This window comes from Pristis pectinata, chromosome 2 (genome assembly GCF_009764475.1).
Source record: "Pristis pectinata isolate sPriPec2 chromosome 2, sPriPec2.1.pri, whole genome shotgun sequence".
Classification (NCBI taxonomy): domain Eukaryota; kingdom Metazoa; phylum Chordata; class Chondrichthyes; order Rhinopristiformes; family Pristidae; genus Pristis; species Pristis pectinata.
In genome coordinates this window covers 144,088,278-144,104,302 of record NC_067406.1, presented here as the reverse complement: position 1 = coordinate 144,104,302, position 16,025 = coordinate 144,088,278, and the positions used below count along the sequence as shown (strand labels likewise).

Here is a 16,025-nt window from a genome sequence, read left to right as displayed (position 1 = left end):
TACCCCTTGGTTGTCGAAAGAAACTCCAGACTTGAGAAATCAGAAAATTAAAACACAAAATGCTGGGAATGCTCAGCAGATTAGGCAGCATCTATGGAAAGAGAAGCACAGTTAATGTTTTAGGTCAAGGACCCTTTATGGATGTTCCTTTGTTCTATTTGGTTCTCCCACCATCTTCCCTGCAACTTAAAATTACCATTTTTATCTGTTTCCCAGTTCTAATGAAGGGTCTTAGACCTGAAATGTTAAATCTGTGTCTCTCTCCACAGATGCTACCTGACCTGCTGAGTCCAGCACTTCTTATCTCTCAGTCCATGAACACTAATTTATAGTAACATTAGTCTTTGCACTGTACTGCTACTGTAAAACAAATTTCACATCAGACAAGTCAGTGGTAATAAACCTGATTCTGATTATCGTCCTTTGCTCACCTTGCATGGTCATCCTAATTATTGGGTGAGAGAAGAGATTCTTGCTTTTAGCCGGAGGATCAGAATGTATTTGTGAAGAATGAGACTCTTATTCAACTTCTGATATTCACACATTCTGTATATTTTCTTGATCTATTATGTATAGGAGGCTTTACTGGGAAGTTCATAGTTTGACTTTGAATTTAACATCACCTTTCATACAGCAGAATGAGAGGGGAACTAAAAGGACTTATCACTTCTTTATAAAGACATTTGTATTCTGATTGCACATGAAACTGTTTAGATAAAATACTGCAAATTTACAAAATCTGAAATAAAACCAGTCAACTTTGGTAAAGCCTGGCAAGACAGGCAGCTTCAATACAGGGACAGACAGCTGTAATTTGTATTTTTATTTGTCTGAACTGTTGTATTGCCTGTTGTAGCTAGGTCGTGTAGCTTAGTATGAGCTAGTAGCTTCACACCTTAGTTTTTCATATTTCCTTTGGGGAAAATTGAAATCCCATAGTTCCAAAACCTTGAAACTTTGTAGGTTAATTTTTATATTTGTTGATCTTAATTGGTCTAACAAACTAGCAATGGAGTGTACAGAATGGTATGCAAAGCTCTGGGGTAAGGTGCTTGCAGCCATTCAAACTTGAGGCCCATGAATGGAAGACTTTCTGTGCTAAATTTTGCTGCATGATGTTGAGCTGACTGGAGAAGCGGAGAAAAGGGAGCAAGGACTGATTAGGCTTCCCTTGTTTTCTCCGCGTGTGTGTGTGTATATGTGAGAGAGATTTTTAGAGGCTTGTTGGTAAGGTGCATAATGAAGGTTAAATAGCATATACAGCACAGAAATAGGCCAACGTAGTTCAGTTAGTCCATACAATCATCTGTATGCAATTTGAGCCTCTCCCTATTGCTTCTTGTCTAATTCTTTCAGTGTTATCCTTCTGTTCCTTCCTCTGTCACGTTTCTCCTTAAATGTATTTCTGCTGTTCAACTACTCGCTGTAGGAGCCATTTCTACAATCTCTACCACTCTGAGTAAAGGTTTTTTGAATTCCTCATTTGATTCCTTGGTTACTGTCTCATTTTTATGGCTTTTTTTTTTGCTCTTCTACCAAGTGGAAACAACTTTTAGTATCAGCTCTATTGAAAGCTTGTGTAATATTAAGAGGAAGGAGACTTGGTCTATTCATCCATTTCAAACAGATATGCAGTCACAATCCTGGTACCATTCTTGTAAATCTCATTTGCACCTTACATTGGCCTAACAAATTTGATACTTCTAGAGCAATTGAATTAAAAATGAACCTTGATACCTGGTTTTCTTTTATTGCCTTACTAACCTTTCCCGCTACTATATATATATATATATTTGTTCTTTGGGACCCTGTTTAGATTCTTGCTTTCGAACTAACATGTGACCTTCCTGTTTTCCTACTAAAATGGAATACCTCACACTTGGCAGATAAAATTTATCCTGACAAATGTGAGTTAATTCACTTTGGGAGGTCAAATTCTGGTAGGACATAGAATAAATAGACGGGACCTTGGAATGTTGATGTACAGAGAGACCTTGGGGTTACACACACACCCTTACTTCCTGAAAGTGGCAACACGGGTGGATAGAGCAGTGTAAATGGTATTTGGTATGCTTGCTTTCATAGGCTGAGGCATTGAGTATAAGAGTTGGGACGTCATGTTGCATTTGTACAAAACACTGGTTAGACTGTGCGCTTAAGAGTACTGTGTACAGTTGTCCTCACACTACAGGAAGGATGTGGTAACAATAGAGTGCAAGAGATTTAGCGGAACAAAGACTGTTGCCTGGAATGGAGGGCTGTAGTTATAAGGAGAGATTGGATAGGCTGGGTTTGTTCTCACTGGAACGTAGAAGGCTGAGGGGTGACTTGCCAGAAGTTTATAAAATTATAAGGGGCTTAGATAAAAAGATAGGATAAAAAGCTGATTCTTTTTATCAGGGTAGGGGAGCCCAGAGCTGGAGATCATGGGCTTAAGGTGAGAGGGGAGAAATTTAAGAGACCTGAGGGGTAAGTTTTTCCCCACACAGAAGGTGGTGAATATCTGGAAGTGGTAGAGGTAGATACTATTGTGTTTAGAGGGCATTTGGTTGGGTACATGGATAAGAAAGGTTTATAGGGATATGAGCCCAATGCAGGCAAATGGGATCAGTGTAGATAGGCGTTATGGTTGCATGGACAAAGTGGTTTCTCTGCTGTATGGTTCTATGATTCTGTTGAAATTCATTTGCCGAAGTTTGATAAATGTGATAGAAATCGGCATCTGAGTGCCCAGATTTGCAAAAGTTGATTATGCAAAGCAAATTGATTTCCAGCGGTAGAGAGATCATTGAAACTAAAGGATCTGTACATGGGGTACTACAGTTAGGGAAGAGTTAGTTTGGTGATTGAAATGGAATTGTTGGGGCAATGATCATATTTTTTGAAATAAATTTGGGTAAACGTTCAAATGAGTAAGATGTCGTGGGTGAAGGGCATAGAGTTGTACGGAAAAAGGCCTTTGGCCCAGGCTGACCAAGATGCCTTGTCCAAGCTAGTCCCATTTGTCAGTGTTTGGCAGTGGAACGTTTGGAATTTTTTACCTTGTTTCCTAGCTGTGACGCTGCTGTTCTACAGATTACCCTGCTGACACAGGACATGGCTTTGAAGACATCTCGAATGTGTGGTAGATCAAAATTCTGTCATGAACTGAAATGTGAGATTACAACGTTGCAAATGAAAGCAGTGGGTGTGAGTTTTGAAATGGGATGGTGTATGGAATCTAATTGGTTCCCTCTGTTTGAGAGAGTAATTGTATGAATGGCAAAGTTAGTTTGTTTATCTATTTTGCTAACTTAAGTGAGGATCTGCTTTGAGTGAGTTAGGCACTCAGTTCAGTTTGGTTTCTGTGTGAATATTCCAAGTTAACTGTACAGTGTAGGCTGAGGGGTGACTTGCCAGAAGTTTATAAAATTATAAGGGGCCTAGATAAGAGCTTTAGGATTTTCTGTAATCTAGTGTTTTTTTTTGTGTGTGCTCCAGGGCTTGGAACAGTTAGGTGCAATACATTTGTCATTGGGATTTACTGTGGTTTACTTTGAAATGTAACATTTGCCTTTTGAACACTAGAATTTAACTCGCTGGTCTAAGTTGGTTGAAATTAGAGTGTTTTATACACTACAAAAAAGGCCTGGACTAAATTAGTTGCAGTTAGGGAAACATCCTCTCTATGTTCACCTTGTCAAGACCCCTCAGGATCCTTTGTTACAGTCAAGTCACTCGTCACTTCTAAACGCCAATAAATACAAGCCTGGCCTCGTCATCTCCATTACAGGAATAGTCTATAAATCTCTGAACTGCTTCCATTGAATTTGCACCATTAAGTCAGGAGACCACTATACACTACTTCAGGTATGCTCTCATCATTACCTTGTATAACTGTGGTATCATCTCTCTGCTTTTGTATATTAATAGACAGAGTTTGTTACTGGACAGAAAACGGGTAATAAACTGACCCTTCTTGTGTTGGCAGACTAGTGGGATATTGGAGGGAGTGATACTTCCCCATTTCACCATCAGTATCAATGTTTGTCAGAGGGGGCAACCACAGGTCACATTTTCAGGAGGAGCATGTAAAAAGGAAGCAAGGGGATACGAAAGAACTGAGTGGATGAGACCATGGCAGAATATAATGTGGGGGAAAATGTGAGATCATCCACCTTGCTTCACATAACAGAAAAGCAAAGCTTTTTTTAAAAATAATGACAGATTGTGTTGATATTGAGAGCTAGCTGTACCTGCATAAAGTCACTGAAAATCAACATGGATTTTCACCAAGTGATTAGGAAAGGCAACTGGTATTTTAGCTTTTATTACGAGAGGATTTGAGTACAGGAATAAGAAAGTCTTATTTCAATTATATATGACCTGGGTAAGCCCACACCTAGACTATTATATACAGGTTTCCTTTCCTTATCCAAGAAAGGATGAACTTGGCAGCGAGAGAGTTCAGTGAAGAATTAGTTAGAACCATAGAACACCACAGCACAGTAAACAGGCCATTCGGCCCTCTAGTCTGTGCCGAAACGGTATCCCGCTAGTCCCATTTACCTGCACCCAGTCCATAACCCTCCAGACCTCTCCTGTCCATGTATCTATCCAATTTATTCTTAACTCAAGAGTGAGCCCACATTTACTACCTCAGATGGCAGCTCATTCCACACTCCCACCACTGAGTGAAGAAGTTCCCCCTAAACCTTTCCCCTTTCACCCTAAAGCCATGTCCTCTCATACTTATCTCTCCTAATCTGTGGAAAGAGCCTACTCGCATTTACTGTCTATACCCCTCAATTTTGTAAACCTCTATCAAATCGCCCCTCGTTCTTCTGTGCTCCAAGGAATAAAGTCTTTCCCTGTAACTCAAGTCCTGAAGACCCGGCCACATTCTAGTAAATCTCCTCTGCACTCTTTCAATCTTACTGATATCCTTCCTATGGTTAGGTGACCAGAACTGCACACAATACTCCAAATTTGGCCTCACTAATGTCTTATACAACCTCACCATAACATCCTGACTCTTATACTCAATGTATTGATTTAAGAATGCCAGGATGCCAAATGCCTTCTTTACAACCCTGTCTACTTGTGATGCCACTTTCAGAGAATTATGTATCTGAACTCCCAGATCCCTTTGTTCCTCTGCACTCCTCAGTACCCTACCATTTACTGTGTATGTCCTACCTTGATTTGTCCTTCCACAATGCAACACCTCACACTTGTCTGCATTAAATTCCATCTGCAGTTTTCTGGCCCATTCTTCGTTGGTTCAGACCCCTCTGCAGGCTTTGAAAGCCTTCCTCACTGTCCACTACACCTCCAATCTTAGTATCATCAGCTAACTTGCTGATCCAATTTACCACATTATCATGTAGATCATTGATATAGACAACAATGGCCCCAGCACAGATCCCTGAGGCACACCACTAGTCACAGGCCTCCAGTCTGAGAAACAATCGTCCACTACCTCTGTCTTCTCCCACACAGCCAATTTCAAATCCAGTTTACAACCTTTCCATGGATACCTAGTGTCTGAACCTTCTGAACTAACCTCCCATGTGGGACCTTGTCAAAGGCCTTACTAAAGTTCATGTAGACAACCTCCACAACCTTCATCTACTTTCTTGGTAACCTCCTCAAAACACTACAAGATTCGTTAAACACGATTTACCATGCACAAAGCCATGCTGACTATCCCTAATCAGCCCTTGGCTATCCAAATACTTGTATATCTGATCTCTCAGAACACCTTCCAATAATATACCCACTACTGATGTCAGGCTCACTGGCCTGTAATTACCTGGTTTACTTTTAGATCCTTTTTTAAACAATGGAACTGCATGAGCTACACTCCAGTCCTCTAGCACTGCACCCGTGGCAAAAGACATTTTAAATATATCTGCCAGGGTCCCTGCAATTTCTACACTAGTCTCTCTCAAGGTCCGAGGAAATATCTTATCAGGCCCAGGGGATTTATCTACCTTTATTTGCTGTAAGGCAGCAAGCATCACCTCCTCTTTAATCTCTATATGTTCCATGACACTATTGCCTATTTCCCTTCCTTCCATATCCAGTATGCCAGTTTCCTGAGTAAATACTGATGCAAAAAAAAGCTATTTAAGATCTCCCCCATCTCCTGAGGCTCCACACATAGATGACCACTCTGATCTTCTAGGGGACCAATTTTGTCCCTTACTATCCTTTTACTCTTCATATACTTGTAGAAACCCTTCGGGTTTACCTTCACGTTATCTGCCAAAACAACCTCATGTCTTTGTCTTCCTTTTTTAGTATTTCCTTACTTTTTCTATACTCTTCAAGTACCTCATTTGTTCCTAGTTGCCTATACCTGCTATGTACCTCTTTTTCTTAACCAGATCACCAATATCCCTTAAACCAAGGTTCCCTTTGCTTGTTAACTTTGCCTTTAATCCTGGCAGGAACATGCAAACTATGCATTCTCAAAATTTCGCCTTTGAAGGCCTTCCACTTACTGAACGCATCCTTGCCAGAAAACAACTTATCCCGATCCTTTCTCATTTCCACAAAATTGGCCTTTCTCCAATTTAGAACCTCAACTTGAGGACCAGACCTGTCCTTATCCATAATTAACTTGAAACTAATGACATTATGGTCATTGGACCCAAAATGCTCACCTGCACATACTTCTGTCACCTGACCTGTCTGGTTCCCTAATAGGAGATCAAGTATTGCATTCTCTCTCGTTGGTACCTCTATATATTGATTTAGAATTCTTTCCTGAACACATTTGACAAATTCCAAGCCATCCAGCCCTTTCACAATGGGGGAGTCCCAGTCAATATGTGGAAAGTTAAAATCCCCTACTATTTCAACTTTGTTTCTTACATCAGTCTGCTATCTCACTCCAGATTTGTTCCTCCAATTCTCTGACTATTGGGCGGTCTATAATACAACCCTATTAGTGTGGCCATACCTTTCCTGTTCCTCAGCTCCATCCATATGGCCTCAGTAGACGAGCCCTCTGGGCTGTCCTGTCTACACACAGCTGTAATATTTTCCCTGACTAGTAATGCCACTTCTCCCCCTTTCATCCCTCCCCCCTCTATCATGTCTGAAACAACAGAACCCCGGAACATTAAGCTGCCAGTCCTGCCCTTCCTGCATCCAAGTCTCACTAATAACAATAATGTCATAATCCCACGTGCCAATCCACACCCGAAGCTCATCTGCCTTACCTACAATACTACTTGCATTGAAATAGATGCACCTGAGAACATTTCTATCACATACAAACCTTAGATTTCTGTCGATACCTGCAGTCCTCGCATGACCTTTTTCCTCCATCTCACTATCTGCTCTAACACTCTGGTTCCCCTCCCCCTCAAATCTAGTTTAAACCCCCCGGAGCAGCACTAGCAAACCTACCCGCAAGTATGTTAGTCCCCCTCCAGTTCAAGTGCAAACCGTCCTGTCGGAACAGGACCCACCTTCCCTGGGACAAAGCCCAATTGTCTAGAAACGTGAAGCCCTCCCTCCTGCACCAGTTCCTTAGCCACGTATTTAGCTACATGATCCTCCTATTTCTAGCCTCACTAGCTCGTGGCATGGGTAGCAATCCTGAGATTGCAACCTTGGAGGTCCTGTCCTTCAACTTTGCACCTAATTCTCTAAACTCTCTTTGCAGGACCTCCTCCTCTTTCCAATCCACATCATTGGTCCCTACATGGACCACAACATCTGGCTGCTCACCCTCCATTCCTGAGAATAGAGAACTTGATCCGAGATATCGTGGACCCTGGCCCCAGGGAGGCAACAGACCATCTGGGATTCTCGATCTCTCCCACAGAACCTCCTATCTGTCCCCCTAACTATCGAATCCCCTATCACTACTGCTCTCTTCTTTTCCCTCCTTCCTTTCTGAGCCAAGGGCCCTGTCTCGGTGCCAGAGACATGACCACTGCATCTTGTCCCTGGTAGGTCATCCCCACCAGCAGTATCCAAAACAGTATACTTATTGATGGGAATGGCCACAGGGGTGCTCTGCTCTTTCTGTCTATACTCCTTCCCTTTCCTGACAGTCACCCAGCTACCTGCCTCCTGACTTTTAGGGGTGACTATCTGAAACTTCTGTCTATTTCTGCCTCACGAATGATCGAGTTCGTCCAGCTCCAGTTCCCTAACTTAGTTTGTCAGGAGCTGCAGCTGGATGCACCTTTTACAGGTAGTCATCAGGGACAAATGTGTTGTCCCTGACTTCCCACATACTGCATACGGAGCACATGAATGCCCTAACTGCTGCCATCACTACCTACTCCTAAGTTAATTAAATTAAAGGAACTTACCGGCCTTACCTCTCTGGGAACAAGCTCTTCCTCGGCTTCTGCTCCTCAAAGCTCCACTCTTACCCTGGGTCGCTCACACACTGGCCGCTCCTCTTCTGTTACTCCTCCTTAAATTTGTCCCTGCCAATTACCTCAAGTACACACTGCCAATAATCAAGCACTCAACACTGTTTAACCCTTCAGTTGCCCTCCACTTATTAAGCTTCTGAAATGCACTCACCAGACCTGAAAGGGAACTGCTGCTCCAATGGCTGCCGGGCTCCTGTAAAAGAAAAAGCCCGCGAAACACACAAGCTTTTGAACTCGCCCGACCTGAAAGGGAACTGCTGCTCCAATGGCTGCTGGGCTCCTTCTGTAAAAAGCTGGATGGTGTTTTTTTTATGGGGGAAAGAGCAAGTGAATAAGCCTGTATCCTCCAGACCTTGGAAGAATGAGAGGTAATCTCACTGAGCCTTCCAAATTCCTGCTGGGCTCAACAGGCTGCTTGCAGGGAGGGCATTTCCCCAGCTGTGGGGGCCAGAGTCGATTTCAGTATAAGGGTTAGGCTGTTTTGAAGTGAAGGGGGGGAAATAATTTCCTTCCCTCAGAATGTGGGGAAAACTTTGGAATTTTCTACCTGCTGAATATGGGAGCTCAGTCATTGAGTTCATTCAAAATACAGGTTCATGGATTTCTTTATCTTAATTGAATGATGTAGGGATTGAGGTAATGGAACAGGGTTAGACAGCCTACTCCTAGTTATGCTTTCAATACCCTTGTGATTAATGGTCTTTTGTAGCTCTTATTACACGCATTATTCCCATAAAAGCCTTTTGCAAATGATACAGTAGAACATCGCGATCCCTCTGTGTCTGACCTCTGCAATCTCACACCATTTAGATAAAAGCTTTTAATTTTCTTGCCAATGTGAACAGTTTTATATTTTCTCAGGTTATACTTCATTTGCCAGGTTCTTACCCACTCAATTACCTATATCCCTTTGTAGCTGCCTTGTGTCCTGTTCACAACTTGCTTACATTTTAGTATTGGTTTATTATTGTCACTTGTACCGAGGTACAGTGAAAAGCTTGTCTTACAAACCGATCGTACAGGTCAATTCATTACACAGTGCAGTTACATTGAGTCAGTACAGAGTCCATTGATGTAGTACAGGTAAAAACAATAACAGTACAAAGTGTCACAGCTACGGAGAAAGTGCAGTGTAATAAGGTGCGAGGTCACAACAAGGTCATAGTCCATCTCATTGTGTAAGGGAACTGTTCAGTAGTCTTATCACAGTGGGGTAGAAGCTGTCCTTGAGTCTGGTGGTACGTGCCTTCAGGCTCCTGTATCTTCTACCCGATGGGAGGAGAGAAGAGAGAATGTCCCGGGTGGGTGGGGTCTTTGATTATGCTGGCTGCTTCACCAAGACAGAGTCCAAGGAGGGGAGGCTGGTGTCCATAAATGCGCTGGGCTGTGTCCACAACTCTGCAGTTTCTTGCGGTCCTGGACAGAACAGTTGCCGTACCAAGCCGTGATACATCCAGATAGGATGCTTTCTATGGTGCATCGGTAAAAGTTGGTGAGAGTCAAAGGGGACAAACCAAATTTCTTTAGCCTCCTGAGGAAGTAGAGGCACTGGTGATCTTTCTTGGCTGTGGCATCTACGTATTTGACCAGGACAGGCTGTTGGTGATGTTCATTCCCAGGAACTTGAAGCTCTCGACCTCAGCACCATTGATGTAGACAGGTGCATGTACACTGCCCCCTTTCCTGAAGTCAATGACCAGCTCTTTTGTTGACATTGAGGGCAAGGTTGTTGTCATGACACCATTAAAAATTGCCATCTGGCGTACCCTCTGCCTTTGGTCCAAGAATGCAGTGTTGTTTAAATATGGAAGTTAGTTGAGCAAGTACAGTTCTTCTGTGGACTGAACTGAAATTGTAATACAGGGATTCTCAGGTAAAACAAAATGCTGGAGGGACTCAGCGGGTCAGCCAGCATCTATTGGTGGTGGGCGGGGGGGGTGCGGGTGGGGAAGGGTAGTCGATGTTTCAGGTCGAGACCGCTCATCGAGACTGACACAGTCCTGATGAAGTGTCTCGACCCAAAACGTCGGCTGTCCATTTCCCTCCATAGATGCTACTTGACCTGCTGAGTTCCTCCAGCATTTTGTGTGTTACTCCAGATTTCAAGCATCTGCAGTCTTTGTGTCTCTATTCTCAGGTAAAATCGAAGCTTTTAGGTTAGAGGAGGTCTACCAAAATTCCAGGAATCGGGGTTGAATAAATTAGTGTTATCTTCATTTTCACTGTTGGAATGTATTTTCACATGTTACGACACAGCAGGTGGCAATTTGGCCCATCAAATCAATGCTGGCTCTCAGCAATCTCATTGGTCCCATACCCTAATTATTTCCCTGTAGCCTATTCTCTCACATGCCCATTAACTCCCCTATGATTCCACTACAGAGGTAATTTACAGCTGCCAATTAATTTGCCAAAGTGTTTAGGATGTGGGAGGAAACCAGAGCCCCCAGGAGAAACCCACGTGATCACAGGGAGCAAGTGCAAACTCCACACAGATGGCATCAGAGGTCAGGATCAACTGCTCTGCTCTCTCAGACATTGGGATTCTATGTTTTGATTTTTGAGGAGTGTCAGATTCAGGCACTACCATGGTTCATGGCCAAGATGGAGAAGTTTCTTGTTTAAGAAAGAATTGAGAAGGTCTTCCCATTGGTTGGACTTAAAGCTCTAATGAAGAGGCTTTGGGTCTGTGGATAGTAACAATATTTATTAAGAGTTAAATGATGAGGGGAGAATAGAGCCAATGTCTTGGGTTTGTTACTGGTAGCCTTGTAGAATTATTGTTGGCACATGGAGTAGGCAGCTGGCTGTAATAATAAAGCTTCATTGCTTTTGTCTAGAAATGCTGATCATTTGTTACTTTGAAAGGTAATTGTTCTTTTGTTTTTTTTATTGAAGTTTTTCTTCATTTTGATTTTGGAGACACATGTAGTGTTGTCTTAGTCACTTTTTGTCCATCCTGCATGAACGTGATCCAGACCTTGAGCTACAACTTGAGTCAGTAGCGGAGGATTAAGAATATTTCCTGAGTGTCCCGATTTTCCCAATGGTAGAATTCCACCTCCCCTCCTTCCCCCCCCCCCCCCCCCCCCCCCCCCAATACGTTGGTGTTTAAACATGTCTTATTGTCTTGATGTGCTTGTATTAATGGCCAATGTCAGAGATTTGTTGTCTTGGTGTGAGTAGTGTCTCAGTCTTCCATACAATTGCATCAAAATATAAAGTGATGCCTCTCTTTTTATCTGCAGGTACAACAAAACAGCCCGGGAATGGACTCACAAATATGCAATGTGAAACCTGATACCTTGGAGTTCAAATATCTTGCATCATAGCTGGAATAAACTTTTAAATTACTGATTTATGATTTTACTATTTGGCTGCCCCCTTGTAAGATCACATCTTTCATGCCCCTCTTCCCACCTCTTAATCCTTCCTGTCCCCTCCTTATCCCTCCTGCTCCACTCCCATTCACATGCTCTTGTAAGAAGGCAGTTTAGTACTTCGTGCTTGGAAAGACCGCTCTGGATTTCTAATGTAGTTTCATCAATCATCTGAAATTTTGATCTCCTTTATATATGGAGCATGTGTTAAGTGGCCAATACCTTCATAATAACTTGGTTATGATATTAAAACCATTCCGCGATGAAATGTGCTGATTTTTACCCGAAATTAAATGAGTCAACTTCATTCTTAAAAGATTGCTGCATTAATGGGACAGCATCTTTCATTTTCCCCGGATAAAATAGTATTTGAGTCTATTTACTTCATGCTCATAACTTTGTTATGAATGGTGGATTGGTTCAGAACGTTATAGCGTCGGCATTAATTAAAATATATGCTGTATTTTATGCATGTTAATAAAAGGAATGACAAGGTTTTCGTTGGTTTTACGCAGAATGGAAATGGAAGTTACTGTCTCTTAATCTTCCTCCCCAAGCGAACAAACTCAAATCATTTTGTAAATTTCATTTACAGTACTGCTTTTTTAAAAAAAAGTACAACTATCAGTTGATCTGTTTTCCACAATACTTTTACACGGCACTGAGTTATAGTTCTCATCTTTCGGTAGACCGATCAACTAATAGCTGGTATTCATTGGGTTTTTCTTTTAATAAAGTTGCATAAACCAATGTTTGAGCAGCCTGGATGAATGGAGTACGTACATAAAAGGTGCAGCATTTTGAAGTGATGATTTCTTCAGTTGGTAGCTTTTAAGGTTATTTATGAAAACAGGATGCAACCTCAAACTGCTTGTAATGGTGTATTGAAACAGTTTTGCCAAATAATTCAAGCTAGTGGTTTTAAATGCTTTAATGCTCAATCTTGGTTCTTGGAGCACTCTATATAGTGTTCATGTCTACATAGGGCTACAATGATTATTTTTAGTTGAAATTTTAAACAAAATTGTAGTTCCAGAAATTGTCAGCTGTAAGCTTAGAGTTTGGATTTGGGTTTAGGTTGAACGATGTATAACATGCAGACATCTGCTGCTATAAACTATTTTATCTACTTGCTTAAAGCTATATTGTGGGATTGTTGCTAATGTTTACGGTTAGTCTTGTTGAGAGACTGGCTCTTTATTGTTAAATAATGATTTGATTATTGGACGCCAGAAACTGTAACTTGAAATGAATTTGTCCCCATCTTAAATAGAATTGCTTACTTTTTCCACATTTGTGTTTACAATCTTTAAAAAAAATGGTTCATTTGTCTAAGGAAGAAGGAAGAAAATTATGAAAATCAGTATGTGCTTCAGTTTTCAATCTTTTCAGTGTGTAGATATTATTGGTAAGAATTTGCAACATGATTTTTATATAAACTGTAAATCTCAAGGCAGTAATTAAAATATTACTATAATAAAGTTACAGCAAGGGTTTCAAAACTATCTAGAATGTATTCTGGATTATAGCAAAATTAGATTTTACTTTCAAACATTTTAAATGTTTAGCCTTAAAATTTTCTGGAGTTTTAACTTGCATTTCCAATTTTATTTCTGTTCTGGTAGTTACTGTGCCTATGGTTTGATGTAAACTTAGTCCATAGTTCTTGTTTCAACATCATTTAATCTTGCACGAATGTTTGTAGATATTTTAATGTGGAGAAAACTTTGGAGGGGAGGCGGAATTGGAAAAGGTGACGGTAGTTTACTGGGTTTGCTGAAATAGCTGTGGTAAATATCCCAGTGCAAATCCAGAGATTTCTGCACCTTTTGTAATTTGCAGCTTCAGTATTCTACAATTCTATGCAATATCCAAGTCTGGTGAAAACTTCTGGTGATATCTTGGGCTTAAATTATCCGATTTGCTCTAATCAGACTAAACTGTTGTCAGATGCTGCTGGATTTTAATTACTTGAAGTCTGAGATACCTGCAGAACCCAGCTTCCTACTTTCACTGCTATGGTTTTTCTTGGTGCCAGCCATTTGCTTTGGGGGAATTATTTTTTCCCTGCCCTGCCCACTTCCATCAGAGTTTAGGAGACTTGTTCCAAATGTAACCTTTTCTGGTCCCAAACCACCAGAGCTGCAGTTATGGGAGCAAGGGTGGCTTCTGGTAATTTGGAAACTGGATCTTGGAGAGTATCTAGGTTGGACAGTGGCTCTGCTGATTTCTGGATCGTAGTTTGACTGATAGTTTTCTGTTTGACTTGACCACTTGCACCCACTTTTGGAAATCCATGTTTTGTGTGGGTGGGGAGGCAAGGTTTTCAGACTTGCCCTCAATCAGAGAATTTGATACTTAAATTTATATTTGTGTGTGCAGATGCTGTTCATGTTACAGATTGATGCAAAGCCCATAGAATTTGGATCATATCCTGTTAATATTGGTATTCATCCAAGAGATACAAAAAAAACATGACCTTAGACTTACTTGCATGCATTGTATGCTTGGATGATTTTACCAAGGTGTACTGCACACTTTTCTGGCAGCAATGGTTCAGCCACTGGTAGGGATATTGATTGGAGCCACTGTAGCCAAACTTCACAATTCTGACTATGATGACAGAAGCTAAGAAGGAACAGGGAAGGGTGATATTCAGCTACATAATGGCTCTGGTCTTTGCATATGTTATGTTACTTGGCCAAGGGTTATTTGGGTTGGAATGTCCATCCAGAAACCTGTAAAAAGATTCATCTGTTAATTGTGGAAACGTATCTCATCAATGTAAGGTTGTCAAGAATCCTTTAAGGTCTAGAGATTTTTTATATAGATAGCTCGGTTTGGATCAGGCCTTCGTTGAAAGACCCTGAGATGTGCATACTTGAATGCTGAAACACCGATCAGCCATCATCATTATAATTGGGCTACAGGATTGTAAATCCTCTGAAGACAAGACTGGACGTCTGCATCGGAATTAACCTGAATAAACCAGAGAACATTTGGAATGTAGATGTTAGATGTAACTTCCATTCACTCCCATCAGGACCAATATGTTACTGGCACCACAGTCGATGGGGTGGGGGGAGTGAAAACTGTTCTGCAGTTATGAACTGAAACACAGTATTGGGCCTGAAGTCTAATTAAGGGGAAGCTGCATTGAAAGTTGAACTATTTAAGACATACTTAAAACAAAAACCTGTGGGTGGGTGAGCGCTTGTCATTTTCAGAATACAATGGAAAATGCTCGTAATCCTACTGAATGAAGACCAACAGGGGCTAAACTGAGGCAGAGTGGCTTAGTTACACCCAAGTAGTCAAATCACTTATTAAACAGCATTATGATCGAACCTGTGAAGAAATCGTATACCAAGATAGTAAAAAAAAAAGTTAGCCATCAGCCAACCATAAATCTATTAACTCAACGTAAAGGAGAACTATTATATTGTGCCACAGCCTAAGGACCTTCAAAAGATTTATAAAAGTTGATTTTGAATTTCTATTACAAATGGAATCAGTTAAATCAGCTGTAACAGTTACTTTCTTTGTTTTAAATCTGCATTCTTCAGGTGACTTTCAAGAGTTTAATTTTTGGGATTAGAAGTGCTGGAAATACTCAAGTCAGCATCTGTGCTCATAATGGGTTTAACATTTGAGGTAAAGGTTCTGATTAAGGGTCTCACACAAGCAGTAACAGTTTCCAGTGTCTCCATTTTTTTGGGGATTAACTTTGAAGGTGGGTTATTTCATCAGAACTTTAGTGGAAAGTTACTGATCTGAAATGTTAACTCCATCAGTTCTTTTTCTTTTTAATCTCAGATTTACAGCATCTGCAGCATGTTTTCCTGATTTATCAGATTTGATGCAATAGACTGAAGCGGAAAAGCCTGGATACAGTTTTAAGGTTGAATTTTGTACTGGATCCTGCTAGATTTTAATAACTGCCTAATGTTGCAGGGTTTGTAACATGCTGGGATTTCTTGAACCATGGTGACACTTCAAGCCTCTCACCTTGCGCCCCCCCCCCCCCATTCTGTTTCATTGATTTTCTGATGCTCATTTTCAAGTAATCAAAACTTTGTCCAAGGGATTGAAACAATCATCTTTCTTGCTTGCTGCAGTCTAATTGTAATCTCCCTGTTCTGATCTACGGGCTACACCAGATTATTTGTAATCCTGGTGCCCTATTTGACCCAAGAACTTTAAATTTTAGTTTTTTTAGAAAAGCAAAATACTACAGTTGCTGTAAATCTGAAATAAA

The 16,025-nt window shown here is 41.1% G+C and overlaps 1 protein-coding gene across 1 annotated transcript in view; it reads left to right on the top strand.

The window, feature by feature from the left end:
* The window catches only part of LOC127587481 (ubiquitin-conjugating enzyme E2 D3-like), a 40,747-nt gene extending 28,463 nt beyond the window's left edge, over window positions 1-12,284 (top strand). Inside the window, exon 7 of the mRNA XM_052045840.1 lies at window positions 11,636-12,284. Coding sequence (XP_051901800.1) covers window positions 11,636-11,681 — 46 coding nt within the window. The 3' untranslated portion in view covers window positions 11,682-12,284. The remainder of the gene's footprint in view (window positions 1-11,635) is intronic.
* Window positions 12,285-16,025: the final 3,741 nt, after the last annotated feature.